A 14,289-nucleotide genomic window follows, 5' to 3' on the forward strand; every position below is an offset into this window, starting at 1 on the left:
GCTAATTATATAATAATGTAAGCATAATTCGTATATGAATATATATTTATTATAATAAAATAACATTCGTTAATCATATAATAAAAGTGTACGATTATTTCTAATTAGTGGAACTTGGTCTTTCCTCAAGATGTTGATATTCTCGATGCACCTTTTAGCTTACTGCTACCCTATTGTTAAACTAAGTACCTGCAAAAAATATGTGTAAAAAGTAGATGGAGTTATCTTTAACCTCACAAAGTATATATATTTTTGATCATCATCAACAGTTGAAACGGTATTGCAATGTCCGTCTTTCCGTATAAACGTTTATATCTCAGGGACTAAGTTATAAGAGATAGAGATATATGTACACAGATCAAGTTTGTTTCAATTTTTTGGATGTATTGTCCGACAATCTGGCATTGTTTCGACTTAATGGTACATTTTGAATGTAGTAACTACTATATTAATATACCAAATATAGCTTTCTGTATACTTTAGTAGTTTTGCGTTATACTAATATGGTATATTTTATGTATAATACAACACTGTTTTGCTCTAATTTAAACCAAGTAGCGGGTATCTCACAGTCGAGCACACTCAACTGTCGCTTCTTACTTTGTTAATACTATGACTAAAACCTTGTTCTTAGTACTTTTTTTTTAATAAGTGCACTTATAAACACAGGTCATCCTACAGTCGAGCACTAATGTTTTTACATTATATAAAAATTGATAGATGAATACAAATAAAAAAAATGTAGCCTATTAGTTAATGGGTTGCAACCTTTATAATTTATATGATTGATTCATGGTCAAAAGCTTTTTCTATAGTCAGTAATTTGTAAATATATATTTTAGTCCAGATAAGACAGCGGGAAAATGATTTGTAAATTTGTATATTTGCGAGTAGTAACATATGTATATACATTTTGAATGATTGCATTGAATGCATTGAAATATTAGTATTAAAGATTCAATTTAAAAAAATATAAATAAATAAAAATAATATACATTTTGAATGATTAGTAATGCATTGAAATATTAGTATTAAAGATTCAATTTAAAAAAATATATATGTTGTACATAAATTTGTATAATATAAAAATCTATTTGGTGGCAATTTTCTTGGCGATCCAGCGAATATAGTCGCCGACATTTGTGTAGACACCTGGATTGCCATCACCACAATTTGATGATCCATAACTGGTAATTCCAAACTGTACAAAGCGTTGCGAGTTATTATACAGATGGGTCACATAGGCTAATGGACCACCAGAGTCGCCACTACAAGAGTCTCTTCCAATGTCACCAGCACAGAGTTGAGTTGAGCCAAGAGCTGGAATACCACTGTAGGATCGATCACAGAGTGTCTTATTTAAATTTGAGACAATTGTCTCTGTTAGAACATTAGACGCCCGATAGCGACCAAGTTCTCCCCAACCAGCAACGAAGAATTTGTCGATTGTTTTCGATAATTGTTGCAGTGTTTCATTCAGTGGCAAACAAATTGGTCTGACGCTGTCTATGATTAAAATACACAATATTTATATTCAAGTTGAATAGTGAACGAGAATTAACTTACTTGAAAATAATACATCTGTTGATAACTTCACCAGGGCAATATCATTGAGTTTAGTTCTCGCAGAATACTCTTCATGTTGAAAAACCTCATTATTTTGAATAACTTGAACTTTCGGTGCGCAGATCAATGATCCTCTCTTCTGTTTACAATCTATTTCCGTTAATAGATTATGTTCCCCCCAAATGAACTGATTGACTGTGATAAAATAAAATGCTTTCAATCCAAAAAATTATGCACAATTAAATTATAACTCACATTGTTCCATTTTTAAAACAATGTGCAGCGGTTAGTACATAGCCTGTGTATATAAAATTTGATTATATTTGTAGTATATATTATTATCATTATCAATATTACTTACGATTGCTTATTAGAGTGCCACCACACTTAAAGCTAACAGTTGCATTGTAGTTTATAGTGAGGTAAACCATCCAGGGCCTGGACATTAATTCAACTTCTTTGCCTCCAATCGTTTTCATAGTACCAAATTGACCGCAATTTTGCTCTCTCAACACTCGAATTCCTTCAATCACCTTTACGTCTTCCTCGCAGCACACTAATCGCTGAATAAATGAAGAATAGTATTAGTTAGCTTAAGCTTATTAATATAAGATGTACGCTACATTTGAGCCTGGACATCTAGAATGATTTATATATATTCTTTCTTCCGCCGTAAATGGAATTCCGGATAATCTCCGCTTTAACATGTCGAGGATTTTTGGACATTGCTTTTTTAAGCACCCAATATCCACTTTTTCCATCGGTTCTTAGGCAACTTTCATCTTCAGCCAGGCACAACTTGTAACCAAACGCTAAACTAAGCGCAAATATCAATAGACTAGTTCTCATTATTGTAAATTGCAAACTGAGCCAACAACTAAATGGATTAACTTTTATAAGTGCCAGGCTTATCAAAATTATATTTGCACTATAGAAAGTTTAAAAGTATTGTGTGTAACATACATAATTATACCCGCTACTCATAGGATAGAAGGGTATTATAAGTTTTGAACTTGATTGTGATCTTATAAAAATGGTAGAATTTATTTAAGTAATACTTTTGTTTAGCAAATTATGGGTTTTATCTACTTTGGCTGACAATCTGGTATATTTTGAACTCTATGGTATATTTTGAATGTGGTATTTCACCGATATACCAAACATGGCCTTGGGTTCATTTTTGTATTTTTGTTCGGCATATATTAAGAATAATACTGTACTGTTTTGCTTTTATTCAAAAAGGGTAGTAGGTATTTTACAGTCGAGCATACATGACTGTAACTTTGTTACATATTAGGTATATTTGTCTCATGTTGCTTGATTAGCACAAGTTTGTTATAATTATATCTATTTCTTAATAATTAATAAAAAATAGATTAGAAAGATTGCATAGGTCTTTATTCTATTGTATTTTTTTTTTACGAAAAATTTTGTAAACCGCTCAGAAAGTGCAAAATTGATTTATTATCTAGGAATGGGTTAGTTAAACATATATCCACACTTATGAGTTTAGCTCATTGGGAATGTTAAATGCTATTTTTATATAAAAATAAAAAGATTTCACTATCGACATTATACTGTACTTTAATATGCAATAAATAAACTGAATACCCAAGAGATCGTTTCACATTCGTATATACACAGAAAAAAACTTGATAAAGTTCTGATGTTATAATGTCAAAGGCAAATTCTTTAGTCAAGATGAAAGTTCTATAATATGAATTTAAGGGATTTCAATCTGGATTACATGCTTAAAGCATTTTTTAAAAATCAAGAATTGTCAGACGTAAGAGCGCAATATTTCTCTCTGTGTAGTTAGCTTCACAGTAGCTTTGCTGAGAATTCTTATCACTATTAAATGTATTCCATGTCAAGTTCAATACTAGAACGAGAAGGAGGTTTTTTCAGATTGCGCTTTCTGAATTGTTTCCGTTGATAATTGCAATCGATTACTTTAACGACATTGAATAGCGAAGAGACTCGATGGTTTTGTAGGGCAGAGATGTCAGATGTGGCAATAAACAATTATTAACATTGTTACACTTGGCGCAGACGATTCGCAGCACATTATTGCAGCACATGAGAAGGATTTTCAATTCAAAGTCGAGGGTGGCAAGGTGGCAAGTGGTGGGTGAGTGGGTGCGTGGAGAAGGGAGGCACGTCCAAAGCGTCGGCATGTCGTCGCCTTAGTTACATTGTAAAACGTTTTATTGTCGATGGCAGCTGGCGACGATTTGTTGCTGCCCCCAACTCCAACTTCAACTCCAAGTCGAACTCGAACTCCACATCGACAACTACAGCTAAGGTTTCAGCTCCATCTTTAACCGAGTAAGGTGTTTGCCGGCGGCACGACGCTCACTTGACGACAACTGTTATGCTTATCGGATGCTTTGTGAATACGAATTTGGTCAATGATGCCGCACGGCGATGAATGCTGCTGACTCGCGTCTCAAGCAGAGACTGTAGCAGCAACTGTGGCAGCGACTGTGGCAAATTGCTGTCGATTGTCAGGCCCGGGCTGGCAAACGTAACTCACTGTGGGCGTAGGTGCCAACTGCCGTAAAGCCACTCGCAAACTTTGTCCATAAGATAGACTTAACTGGAGTAACGCCAATGAATTCGACTATAAAATACCTGCGCTCTATTAATGCAAGTCTGCCTTGAGTTGGAACAGAAGCAAGTCGGATAGTTTCCTTAAGTCGGCACGGGTATTAAACATATAACGCAAAACAGAAAAAAAAAAGAAAATGGCCAGCGGCAAATGGACAAACTTCAGTGTGATTAAATCGGGTGATGGTGGCGGTTTATTGTGTATGGCAAAGCAAGGGTATACAGAGTAGGAAGGAATTAAGTAAGGGCTGTGCTGGAAAATCTTATCGTCGCACAAGAACTCGTTTCGTTTTAGTGCCGCAATCAGCGCTGCTCACTTGCAATGGCCGGGCAAATATTTTACTTTTACTCTTTCGCCTCAGTTAAGTTAAGGGAGGGGGAAGGAAGGAGAAAGGATTGGCCAGCTGGGGAGTTGGGGAAGTTGGCTAATGCGTTGCGGAAAGTGTGCCACAAGCATAAAGCACCAAAAGACGCTGACAACGAAATCAAACACAAAAGAGAATAAGCCAACAGACACGCCGTCAAGGCAGAGGCTGTGAAGGCAAGTGGGACAGGGTTAGGAGAAGGTGAAGGGGAAAAGGAAGAGGGGGCTGTCCAGCTGCCAACAAAGTTAAAATTAAATTAGCGCATTTATTGTTGTTGTTGTATTTTTTAGAACTAGCCCGACAGAAAGGTATCCGTATCCGTATCCGCATTTGCAACCTTTCATATTGTCTCCCTCTCTCTCTCTATCACTCTTTAGCTGAGTATTGTTGTCTCACTCTGGCATTCGCTTAGTCGATGTCAGTGTCACTGGCGCTACTTAGCCAAATTAAAATGGCCGGGGAACTTTTCTTCTTTCTTTTTTAGCAACTCACATTTATGCTTGTTTAAGCAAATGCCGTGTTATCACTCGACTCTGGCTCTGGCTCCAGCTAAAGTCTTTTTCCTTCTCCTTTTCTCTCGCTCTCTCTCTCTTTCTCTTTCTCTGTCTTCGTCTGAGTCTGGAGACGAAAGGATAATGCGCGTAATTGTTGTCCTTGCCTGGCAATTGGCATAAAAAACGTGGCCATAAAAAGCAGAGCAAAGCTTTGGAAATTCTTTTTCTCCCTCTGCGATTTGCTTTCCACTTTCAATATTTGCATTCGAACGTTGCTAAGCTAACTTAACCAAGCACCAATCCAATTGGGAATTTTAGTAAGTAAAATGTGCCGATTAATTGAAATTATTTTATTAAGTGCTATAAACACAATCATAACTTAACTTAATATATAAGCGATAAGTTTAATTCTGTGTAATTTTTTGGCACTTATATCAAATCAAGTGCTATAAACACAATCATAACTCGACTTCATAAATAATTAACAAATTTTTCCCCTTTTATGTGGAATTTTAGCACTTTTATCAATTCCCAACGGACAAATGCACATTCAGCCTGTGGACTCAAGAGCAGCTGCGAAATTGTTTGCTCTGGTGCTACAACTTTCACTCTTTTTATTCGCCACTCGACACATATCCGTCAAGCCCGTCTCTTTGCCTGCTCCCCTCCTCCCTGTCCACGCATCTTCTCTGCATTTGGCCTCTGCAGATGACTCTGATAAAGTCATCATCTGCAAGAGCAAACATTCAAGTCGAGTGAGCTCGATATGTGTTGTGTGGCATCTGGCCAGAAGAGATGGAGATTTTTATGCTTTGCATTGCGCAAATATCCATGGATGCTCGTAATATGCTTACTATGTAATTGATGATGAAAGCTGAACGTTGAAAGCATAAAAGTGCTTAACCTTTAGTTTGCTGTTGACTTTATTGCACTTAAAACATTGATTAGCTTCATTGCGAACATTATAATTTTGAATTCAATATTAATATTAAGTGCTGCCTATTAAGTACTTTAATTAGCTGAACTTTTGAATTTATTTGAAAAGCTCATAATTAAATGTTGGTTTAATTTGCTCTTTCTAATTGAAATATTTAATTGCCCGTTGAGTGCAATAGTTATTGGAATATATATACCATTAAGGAAACTATAAAATGTAGTAAATTTAAACATTAATTGTAAAACGTAGCTTGTCATATTCTACCTAAAGTTATTTGTTTGCAACATTTCTATTTTTTTAGATTTTTCCCTTACTTGATGTGTTTCTCGTCGAATGCTCTAAATAAATGTATAAAACATGACAAATAAACATTTATTTTATTTGGTTTTTATTACACAAGTATTATATTCATAATAAGTATTTATATAACATATTAGTGTCAATTAAATTAAATTTTTTTGATGATGACTTCACTTTTACGACTCTATGGCATCTTTTCTATTACAATTTTTGGCGACGACTTTAGTCTAAGCTCTATCTGACGACTCTACTCTTAACGCTCTATGTAAAGACAGCGTTATTTTCAAATTCTTTATAAAGCAACTAAACTATCGATATGCACTGGCATGCAGAAATGGACCGGCTGATGCAAAAGTTGATACTTATGCGATTCCGTTGCGATTAAAATAGAGCAAGTAAACAAGCTACAGTTGAGAGTGCTCGACTATTCGATACCCGATACCCATTTTGAATTAAAGCAAAACAGTACGGTATTATTCTTAAGATATACAAAATTAATATACCACAAAAATTCTAAAATATTCCAAAAGCTATATAGAACTACATTTAAAATATACCACTGAGTACAAAATATACCAGATTGCAACTAAGAGCAGTAGGTGTTTTTCCCATACAAAAGAATTTCTTAAATAACTTCTAAAATTTGAAGAATCCAATTTTGAGAAATCATAAATACTGAAGTTGTTTTTGTAAGTTATAATACGTTTCTATCCTATTGATAGCGAGTACTTAATGCTGGAATATTAGTATGTTAAGTTCTGAAATAAGCTAATCTGCATATATTCTATTAAATCTGAAAACACATTTACTTACATATATTGCTTAGCCAACATCGCCGACGCCTGAAAAGGCACCACCCACTTGATCTCCCCTTTAGACAACCCAAAGAGAGGTAGTAAATACAATTTTTTGTAAATAACCTCTACATGTAAAAAAAAATTAAAAGTTTTCTGTCATTCTCTTCGTCATAGAATTTACTTATTATCTTTAGATAGATAGATTGTAAATAAATAAAGAATACATATAAAAAAAAACTTATATTGCTGTCTGTGCTTTTATTTCTTCTATATTGTATATATAATTTTGTTTTTATTGCTGACAAATTGAATAAATCTTTAATATAGATTAAAACTTCTCAGACATTTTGTTCTTTTTCTAGCATTTAAAAGGGTAATAAGTCATTTTTAAATGCTAAAAAGTCATGTGCAGTATGTAGAACATGTGTTAAATTAAGTCAGACCTAGCTTGAGAAACTTGTGCTATTTTCCATTTAAAATTTGATTTGTTTGCTTGAGAGTTCCATCAATTCACGTTGTCTTGCGAAATTGCAAAGTAAGTGGGTGATTCAGGCAGAGAAACATATGTGTGTGTGTGTGTGTGCGTGTCTAACACGGTACATCAAAAATATTGCCATAAAATATGTCGAGACAAGCTCAAAATATACCGCAAGCTATGCAGAGCAGAGAGTATGTGTAGCATAGTAGAGCTGAGAGCTTGGCAGCCTGACTGACATCGATTGACATATGCAGCTGGAAAGAATGAGAATCAGAACGAGAACGAGAACGATAACAGGGAACAGGTCCAAGGCAAGAGCTCGAGCAGCGTCAGGATAATGAAAAATATTTCCATATTGCAAATAAAGTCATTTTAGCAGACAGACAAGATATAGAAGGGCAGAAGACAAGGCAGTCACAGTGCCAACCCTTGTCAAAAATCATGAACATTGCCAGCCCTTGCTTTACGTGTCCTTACCTCGCTATGATGCGGCACCTGAGCACCTTGTTTTTGCAGCAAAAGCAGAGCATATTTCAATTTACCAAGACGTTGAGAGATGGTGAGAAAGGAGTGAGGGCAGCGAGGGGGAACAATTCAGCTATCTTGGCAGTTGCCGAAAAGCCAACTAGCTGCGAGGGTTGCCAACTGCATGAAATAAAAAGAGTTTCAACAGAAAAAAATACTTAAATGGATTAAATATTTATGTCATCATTCAGGAGTAAGTTGATGAACTAAGCGTTGAGGATTAAAAAGATGATATATGCCTTTAATACTTAATTTAGAATATAAATGTAACAGCGATGGAGGCTAGTCGATATACCCTTTCGGTATCGGTTGACGTTAGCCAGTCGATAAGCACTAAGTTATCGGTATCAGTCGTCAGTAATAAATCATCAGTTGCTGAGAGCAGAACATAAGTCGTGAGAAGTTGAACAGTGGTCGTCGAAAGTAGAACAGCAGTCAGCAGAAAGCAGTGTTATTTAAGTTTATCAAACTATACTTTACACTTAGTATCAGTTATTCGTATATTACATAAAATACTGGAATTAATCGCAATTCCCTATACAATTGGAATTTGTTTTCTCGCTCAGTCGTTTTGCTCATGGTTAAGTTATTAAAGCTATCGTGAATTATTATTAATATGGGTAATTCCATATCGGAATTTGTACGCTAAACCAAAAAATGAACGAATTTATATATGTTATCGTAAAGCAGAACAAGTTCCTAAAATCAATATTAGCTCTAAATATAATGCTTATCTAAAGCTTTAAGAATAACATTCACTTATTTTTAAAATTGTTTCAGTTTATGTTATTTTCACTGCAGTGCACTGTAAAAAGTCTCGCACGGGACAAATTCCGTCATGGAATTACCCATATGCAGCTTTAAAAACTATGGATACAAAATATTTCAGGAAAAGGTTTTAATCAAATAATATTTAATGATATAAAAAAAAATCACTTTTTAGCTTTTTTAAAAAAAGATTCATTTAAATATGAAATTTTAATACCGGATTTAAGAATTATGAGATTAAAAAAGTTAGCTTTCAAAAATCTCGAATTATCCAGTTATTGAGACCTCTTTGCATTTATTTTTCTGTGTACCATAAATAAAATGCTTGGCAACTTGTTCAGCGCACCTCGCTCAGCGTGAAGCTTAGGCCAAAGTCTGGTGTTTGTTGCTGCTTTGTTCGTGCTAAAAGTTTATGCAAATTCATTTCAAGTTTGCGCCTGGCTAGCTGCTGCACTCTCTTCCTTCGTCGTCCTCGTCATCATCATCATCATCATCTCAAGAACATTATCTGATGCCTGATGTCTTGCTTAGGTTGAGGTTGAGCGACCTTAAGCCGCAGAGACTAGCGTCCATGTTGACGTTATTCCATTGCATACATTTGGACGCGCTGCCATGGACATCGACAAGATTGTTGTAGCTGTGTGTAGTTGTAGTTGTAGTTGGTGTTGTTGTTGTTGCTGCTGTTTGTTTGGCCGCAAGTGTCGGCATTCGCATTATTACAATTATTACGTTGATGTGCACAGCTTCAGCATTTGCGGCAGGGCGTGGTGTGGCATGGCAGCAGCAACTCGGACGCCAATTGCCGAACTCTGTGCAGCACTGTGTGTTCTCTGTGTTCTCTGTGCACTGTGCACTGTGCCTTGGACTGCAAGCAGCCTGTTTGCATATTTGCGGTCCGGTATGTGGTTGCAAGAGTCAGTTCGCTGTTTGTTATAGCTGTTGTGTGATGCTGACTTGCTGAGTGCACTTCAATGCACTGCACTGCACTGCACTCACTGCACTGTTTGTATCCGTGTGTGTGTTGATTGTTGTGCAACGTGGCGTATACGCAATTTGCCATATTGGTCAATATTATGCCAAGTTACGCGCAATTTCGTGGTCGTAGCTTCCATTAGCTTTGACTCAACACTATTGACATTAAACGCAGCAATCAACGCAAAAGACATGCAACACACTCCTACAATATACAGCTGACTATCCTACATACATATGCCACTATATGTTGCAGTTACTGTTACTGTTGCAAATGTCAGGCAAATGCACGAAATGCACTTCACTCACAATTAGTTAGATGCTGTCCAGGCCAAAGCTTGACAGCTTTGCCAGCTTCATAGTGTGTTTAATTAATGACAGCGGCAGCGAATGCAAACATGGAAACAGCATTCATGCATCAATATGCCTGACTTTTAATTACAAGTGGGTGGCAAGCAGGCAGCAGGCAGCAAGCAAGCAGACTGGGATGTTGGCAAAGTTTTGACTGGCACAAACAATGGCCAGGCACTTGAGACTTGTTTTCTTTGTTTCACGTGCACCCAAGCGCCACCGACGCCGCCGTTGCCGTTGCCGTCGCCTCCGACTTTGCTTTAGCCTTAGCTTTCTACACAGCTCGCTTGCATCTCCGCCTTATTGCCTTGCACGTGCACAACCCTGTGCGGCTGCCACAACTCTGGGAAACTTGATTAAATTTCACTCGGTCTCACAATCAGTGGCACTTGAGAAGCTCCAAGCATAAACCACGCTCGTTTAATTTCAACTCAAAGTCTAAGCAGTAACAAGAGCCAATTCAATAAAAATTAAAAAAGAAGCCATGCCAAGGATGTAGAGTAAGCGGATGTAGGAGCCAAAAGGACGCAACGCAACGCAACGCAGCAATCACAGGCAAGAGCGGGCAAATAAACTTGAAGAAAATTAAAAGTGGCAACCGAGCTGAAGAACCAAAGACAGAAAGAGAGAGCGACGGAGAGAGAAAGGAAGAGAGAAATGGAGTCAGATCCATAGCCGGAGATGGAAGCAAGGACCAAACTCAACGCAAGTTGGCAAGCAACTTTATTTTTTTGGGGGGGTAAGGGACCGGATGGTAGGAAACGTATCGACTTAATTGAACAAATCGCAGTAAACGAGCCGTAAATTTTTAATATGTTTCGGTTTGCGTAAATAAAAGCTGACGCAAACTTCTTTGGACTTTGGTCCTAAATCAAATGGAAATGCGGCGTAGCTTCAAACTGCAAATTAATAAATTAAATCAAGAAACAAAACGAGATTACAACGAAAGCAAATCCATTTAATTAGCAGATCTACCCTTTCCCCAGCTTCTCACTCTCTACTTAATTAGTTGTGGCGGCCGGGCTGCTGCTGCTGTGGCTACATTTTGACTGATTAAAACGCAAAGCAAATCCAAAAGTCCGCTCCAGGTTTTCTCAACTTTAAGCTTTGACATTTTGACAGTGGCAACACTGTGGTCGGGGGCGGCAACAAAAATATTTTCTTTGCTCAGTCTAGCGCAAGTCGATGTGTCTGGACCCCGGAACCGACCGCTGCCTTCTCTATTTACTCTTATTTAGCTGTTTGGCCAAGTCGAGGCTTCAAGTGTTAATTCAACCAGCTGTCCAGACATCTGCCTAGACTGTCAGCTGCGCTGCTGTCTGTTGCTCAGGCTGTCGAGCTTTGTTTTCCTTTCAGTTTTTGCATTGAAGACATTTTGTGCAACACGGTTTAGGCTATTTCGATTAGACTTTCAGCATTTGGGTTAGCGTCAGTTTCAATTTAACGCTTTCGTTTCCACTCACTAGAAATTGAAATGACATTTTACTTGATAAACTAATCAAATATAAGTTATCGAAACGGGATTGCTATTGTTGTAAAGTTCAATGTCACAAACTATTAAGCCGTTGGCATCTTAAAGATACTTTTGTTGCATATTTAACAAGTAAGAAAGCTACGGTCGAGTGTGCTCGACTGTGAGCTACCCGCAACCCACTTTAAATAAGAACAAAAGAATGCGGTATTATTGTTAAAATATTCTTAAATGATATATAGAAGAAATACTTTCAAATAATTAGCTTCTTTATTAAGTATCGAACCAGTACAGCAGGAAGAAAATAGTACTAGAACACAGGTAAAATGTATTTATTTGGGCCAAACCTCATATTAGTTTAAGGAGTTTATGTGAAGTTTACGATTGAGTGAGAACTAAATTAAACCGAAGGCTTTATTTAGAATATTGATTTATTACTACATTTAAAATATACGATAATCATGAATATTATAGTTATACACGACTAGCTTCGAAATTACACTTGTTATTCGAAATTTGTCGATGATGTCTCTATCTCTCTTATCTCTTACAGTCTCTAAGGACTAGATGTTAATACGGATAGACAGACAGGCAGACGGACAGGCTAACGGACGTCATTATTATTATTATTAATATTATTATTATTATTATTATTATTATTATTATTATTATTATTATTATTATTATTATTATTATTATTATTATTATTATTATTATTATTATTATTATTATTATTATTATTATTATTATTATTATTATTATTATTATTATTATTATTATTATTATTATTATTATTATTATTATTATTATTATTATTATTATTATTATTATTATTATTATTATTATTATTATTATTATTATTATTATTATTATTATTATTATTATTATTATTATTATTATTATTATTATTATTATTATTATTATTATTATTATTATTATTATTATTATTATTATTATTATTATTATTATTATTATTATTATTATTATTATTATTATTATTATTATTATTATTATTATTATTATTATTATTATTATTATTATTATTATTATTATTATTATTATTATTATTATTATTATTATTATTATTATTATTATTATTATTATTATTATTATTATTATTATTATTATTATTATTATTATTATTATTATTATTATTATTATTATCGCTTGAAATCGTTTGAAATCGAGTATTTGACTGCCTTGTTGCACAATCAGAGGCCAACACATGCTCCCAATTTACGGCAAACCAGAATGCCAAAAAGTGGGTGAGGGAATGGGGGGCGGGGCTGTAACAGTTAGTCGAGTCAGATCATTAATCAAGTAATCTGCTGCAAATCTTGCAGTCGCACACTCGTATTTGACTTGAACTTAAATGCTTAGCGCAGCTCAAATGCCAGTCAACAGGGCTAAAACAAGAGACCCAAAAAAATAGAACGCGAAAAGCGGAAACGGAAATGTAACCAGAGCATAAAAAATGCTCGTTTCACAGTGAGTACGAGAATGTGTGTGTGTGTGTGAGTGTCTGCGTGTGGGAAAATTGTCATTGTAATAGTAATTTATTGTTGCAAAAACTTTTGCCTGCCGCCAGTCGTCGTCGGTGTTGCTGTCGAAGGCGTTGCAAATGCGAGTGCCAGTAAAAAGTAAGAGGAGAAAATCCGCAAAAGCATTTGACATTTGACATATGCGACTCGTTTGACATACAAGCAAATTACATGGAACTATTTGTCTTGTTGCTATAAATCGCATAAGCCTGAAGCGCCAGTGCGGCCACAAAACCGAAGCAGCCTGACTGACTGACTGACCATTTCAGAAAGCCAGCCAGAAACTAGAACACAAAGTCACAGAGTGGGAAGAGGGGGCGTATGAGTGATGTACTGGCAAATGAATTGTAGTCAAAAATAAAGTGTCTATTAAAATCTCTCATATTACACGCAACAGTATGTGAGAGAAAGTGTGAGAAAGAGAGAGAAAGAGAGAGAGAGACAGAGAGAGTAAAAGAGAGAGATAGAGTGCGAAATGGGCAGCGTAAGAGTTGTACTTTAGTTTTTGGCAGTTTTTGCTGGCCCAGAAAAACTTTCGATGTGGCTTTGCTTAAACTCTTGTTGCTTTTGTTGTTGTTGGTGTTGTTGTTGTTGTTGTTGTCACTGCCGTTGTTGTTGTTGTTGCTGTTGTTGTCGTGGTGCGAACACTGCACATTGTGTGTAATTTCGACTGCATTTTGCATTAAGTAAAATGTTTTAATTAAAATTGAAAAACTTTTCCAATTAAAGCACAACAACATCACGACTTGCACCACAAATATTATCAATGCAATACAACAGAAGCAGACTTTAAAAACACCCCTCGTTGAACGACAATTGCTAGTGCAATAATAATAATCATAATAAATGGAAATGGTTTAAGCACTGCGAATTAAATTGAATTTCTGTAAAGTGAATCGCTTTGCGCTAACGAATGCAAATAAAGCCAAAATTAATTAGCTGCAAGCGTCGACTTTGTCATCGTTACGTTTCGTTTTCGTTTTGGGTAACATGCCTAACTTCTACCCAAGTGCAATTGTAACTGAACGCTAGCTAATTGGCTTAGGAACATCGCAACCCAGGAAACTTGAAGCAGCTTTGTGCTCAAAAGTAGGCAACGCTTTTTACTTAAAGT

The 14,289-nt window shown here is 35.7% G+C and overlaps 1 protein-coding gene across 2 annotated transcripts; it reads right to left on the reverse strand.

Annotated features, from left to right (window-relative positions):
- Positions 1-1,007: 1,007 nt before the first annotated feature.
- Positions 1,008-2,421, reverse strand: LOC132792346 (serine protease grass-like). Of its 2 annotated transcripts, none has more exons than XM_060801660.1 (4): positions 1,928-1,977; positions 1,822-1,864; positions 1,567-1,761; positions 1,008-1,506 (listed from the first exon to the last, which is right to left on the reverse strand). In XM_060801660.1, exons 2-4 carry the CDS (start codon positions 1,829-1,831, stop codon positions 1,091-1,093), a joined length of 621 nt encoding a protein of 206 aa, XP_060657643.1. In that variant the 5' UTR covers positions 1,832-1,864; positions 1,928-1,977; the 3' UTR covers positions 1,008-1,090. The 2 variants fall into 2 exon arrangements, with proteins under 2 accessions (XP_060657643.1, XP_060657644.1); XM_060801661.1 differs by lacking the exon at positions 1,008-1,506 and adding an exon at positions 2,190-2,421 and having other exon boundaries at positions 1,650-1,761; positions 1,928-2,129.
- Positions 2,422-14,289: the final 11,868 nt, after the last annotated feature.

This window comes from Drosophila nasuta, chromosome 3 (assembly GCF_023558535.2).
Source record: "Drosophila nasuta strain 15112-1781.00 chromosome 3, ASM2355853v1, whole genome shotgun sequence".
Taxonomy (NCBI): domain Eukaryota; kingdom Metazoa; phylum Arthropoda; class Insecta; order Diptera; family Drosophilidae; genus Drosophila; species Drosophila nasuta.

Bases quoted from the DNA above. Each gene is read 5' to 3' on its own strand.
- LOC132792346 (XM_060801660.1), bottom strand. The intron at 1,507-1,566 runs GTAAGTTAATTC...TTTTAATCATAG, and splicing joins AACAGATGTATTATTTTCAA to ACAGCGTCAGACCAATTTGT.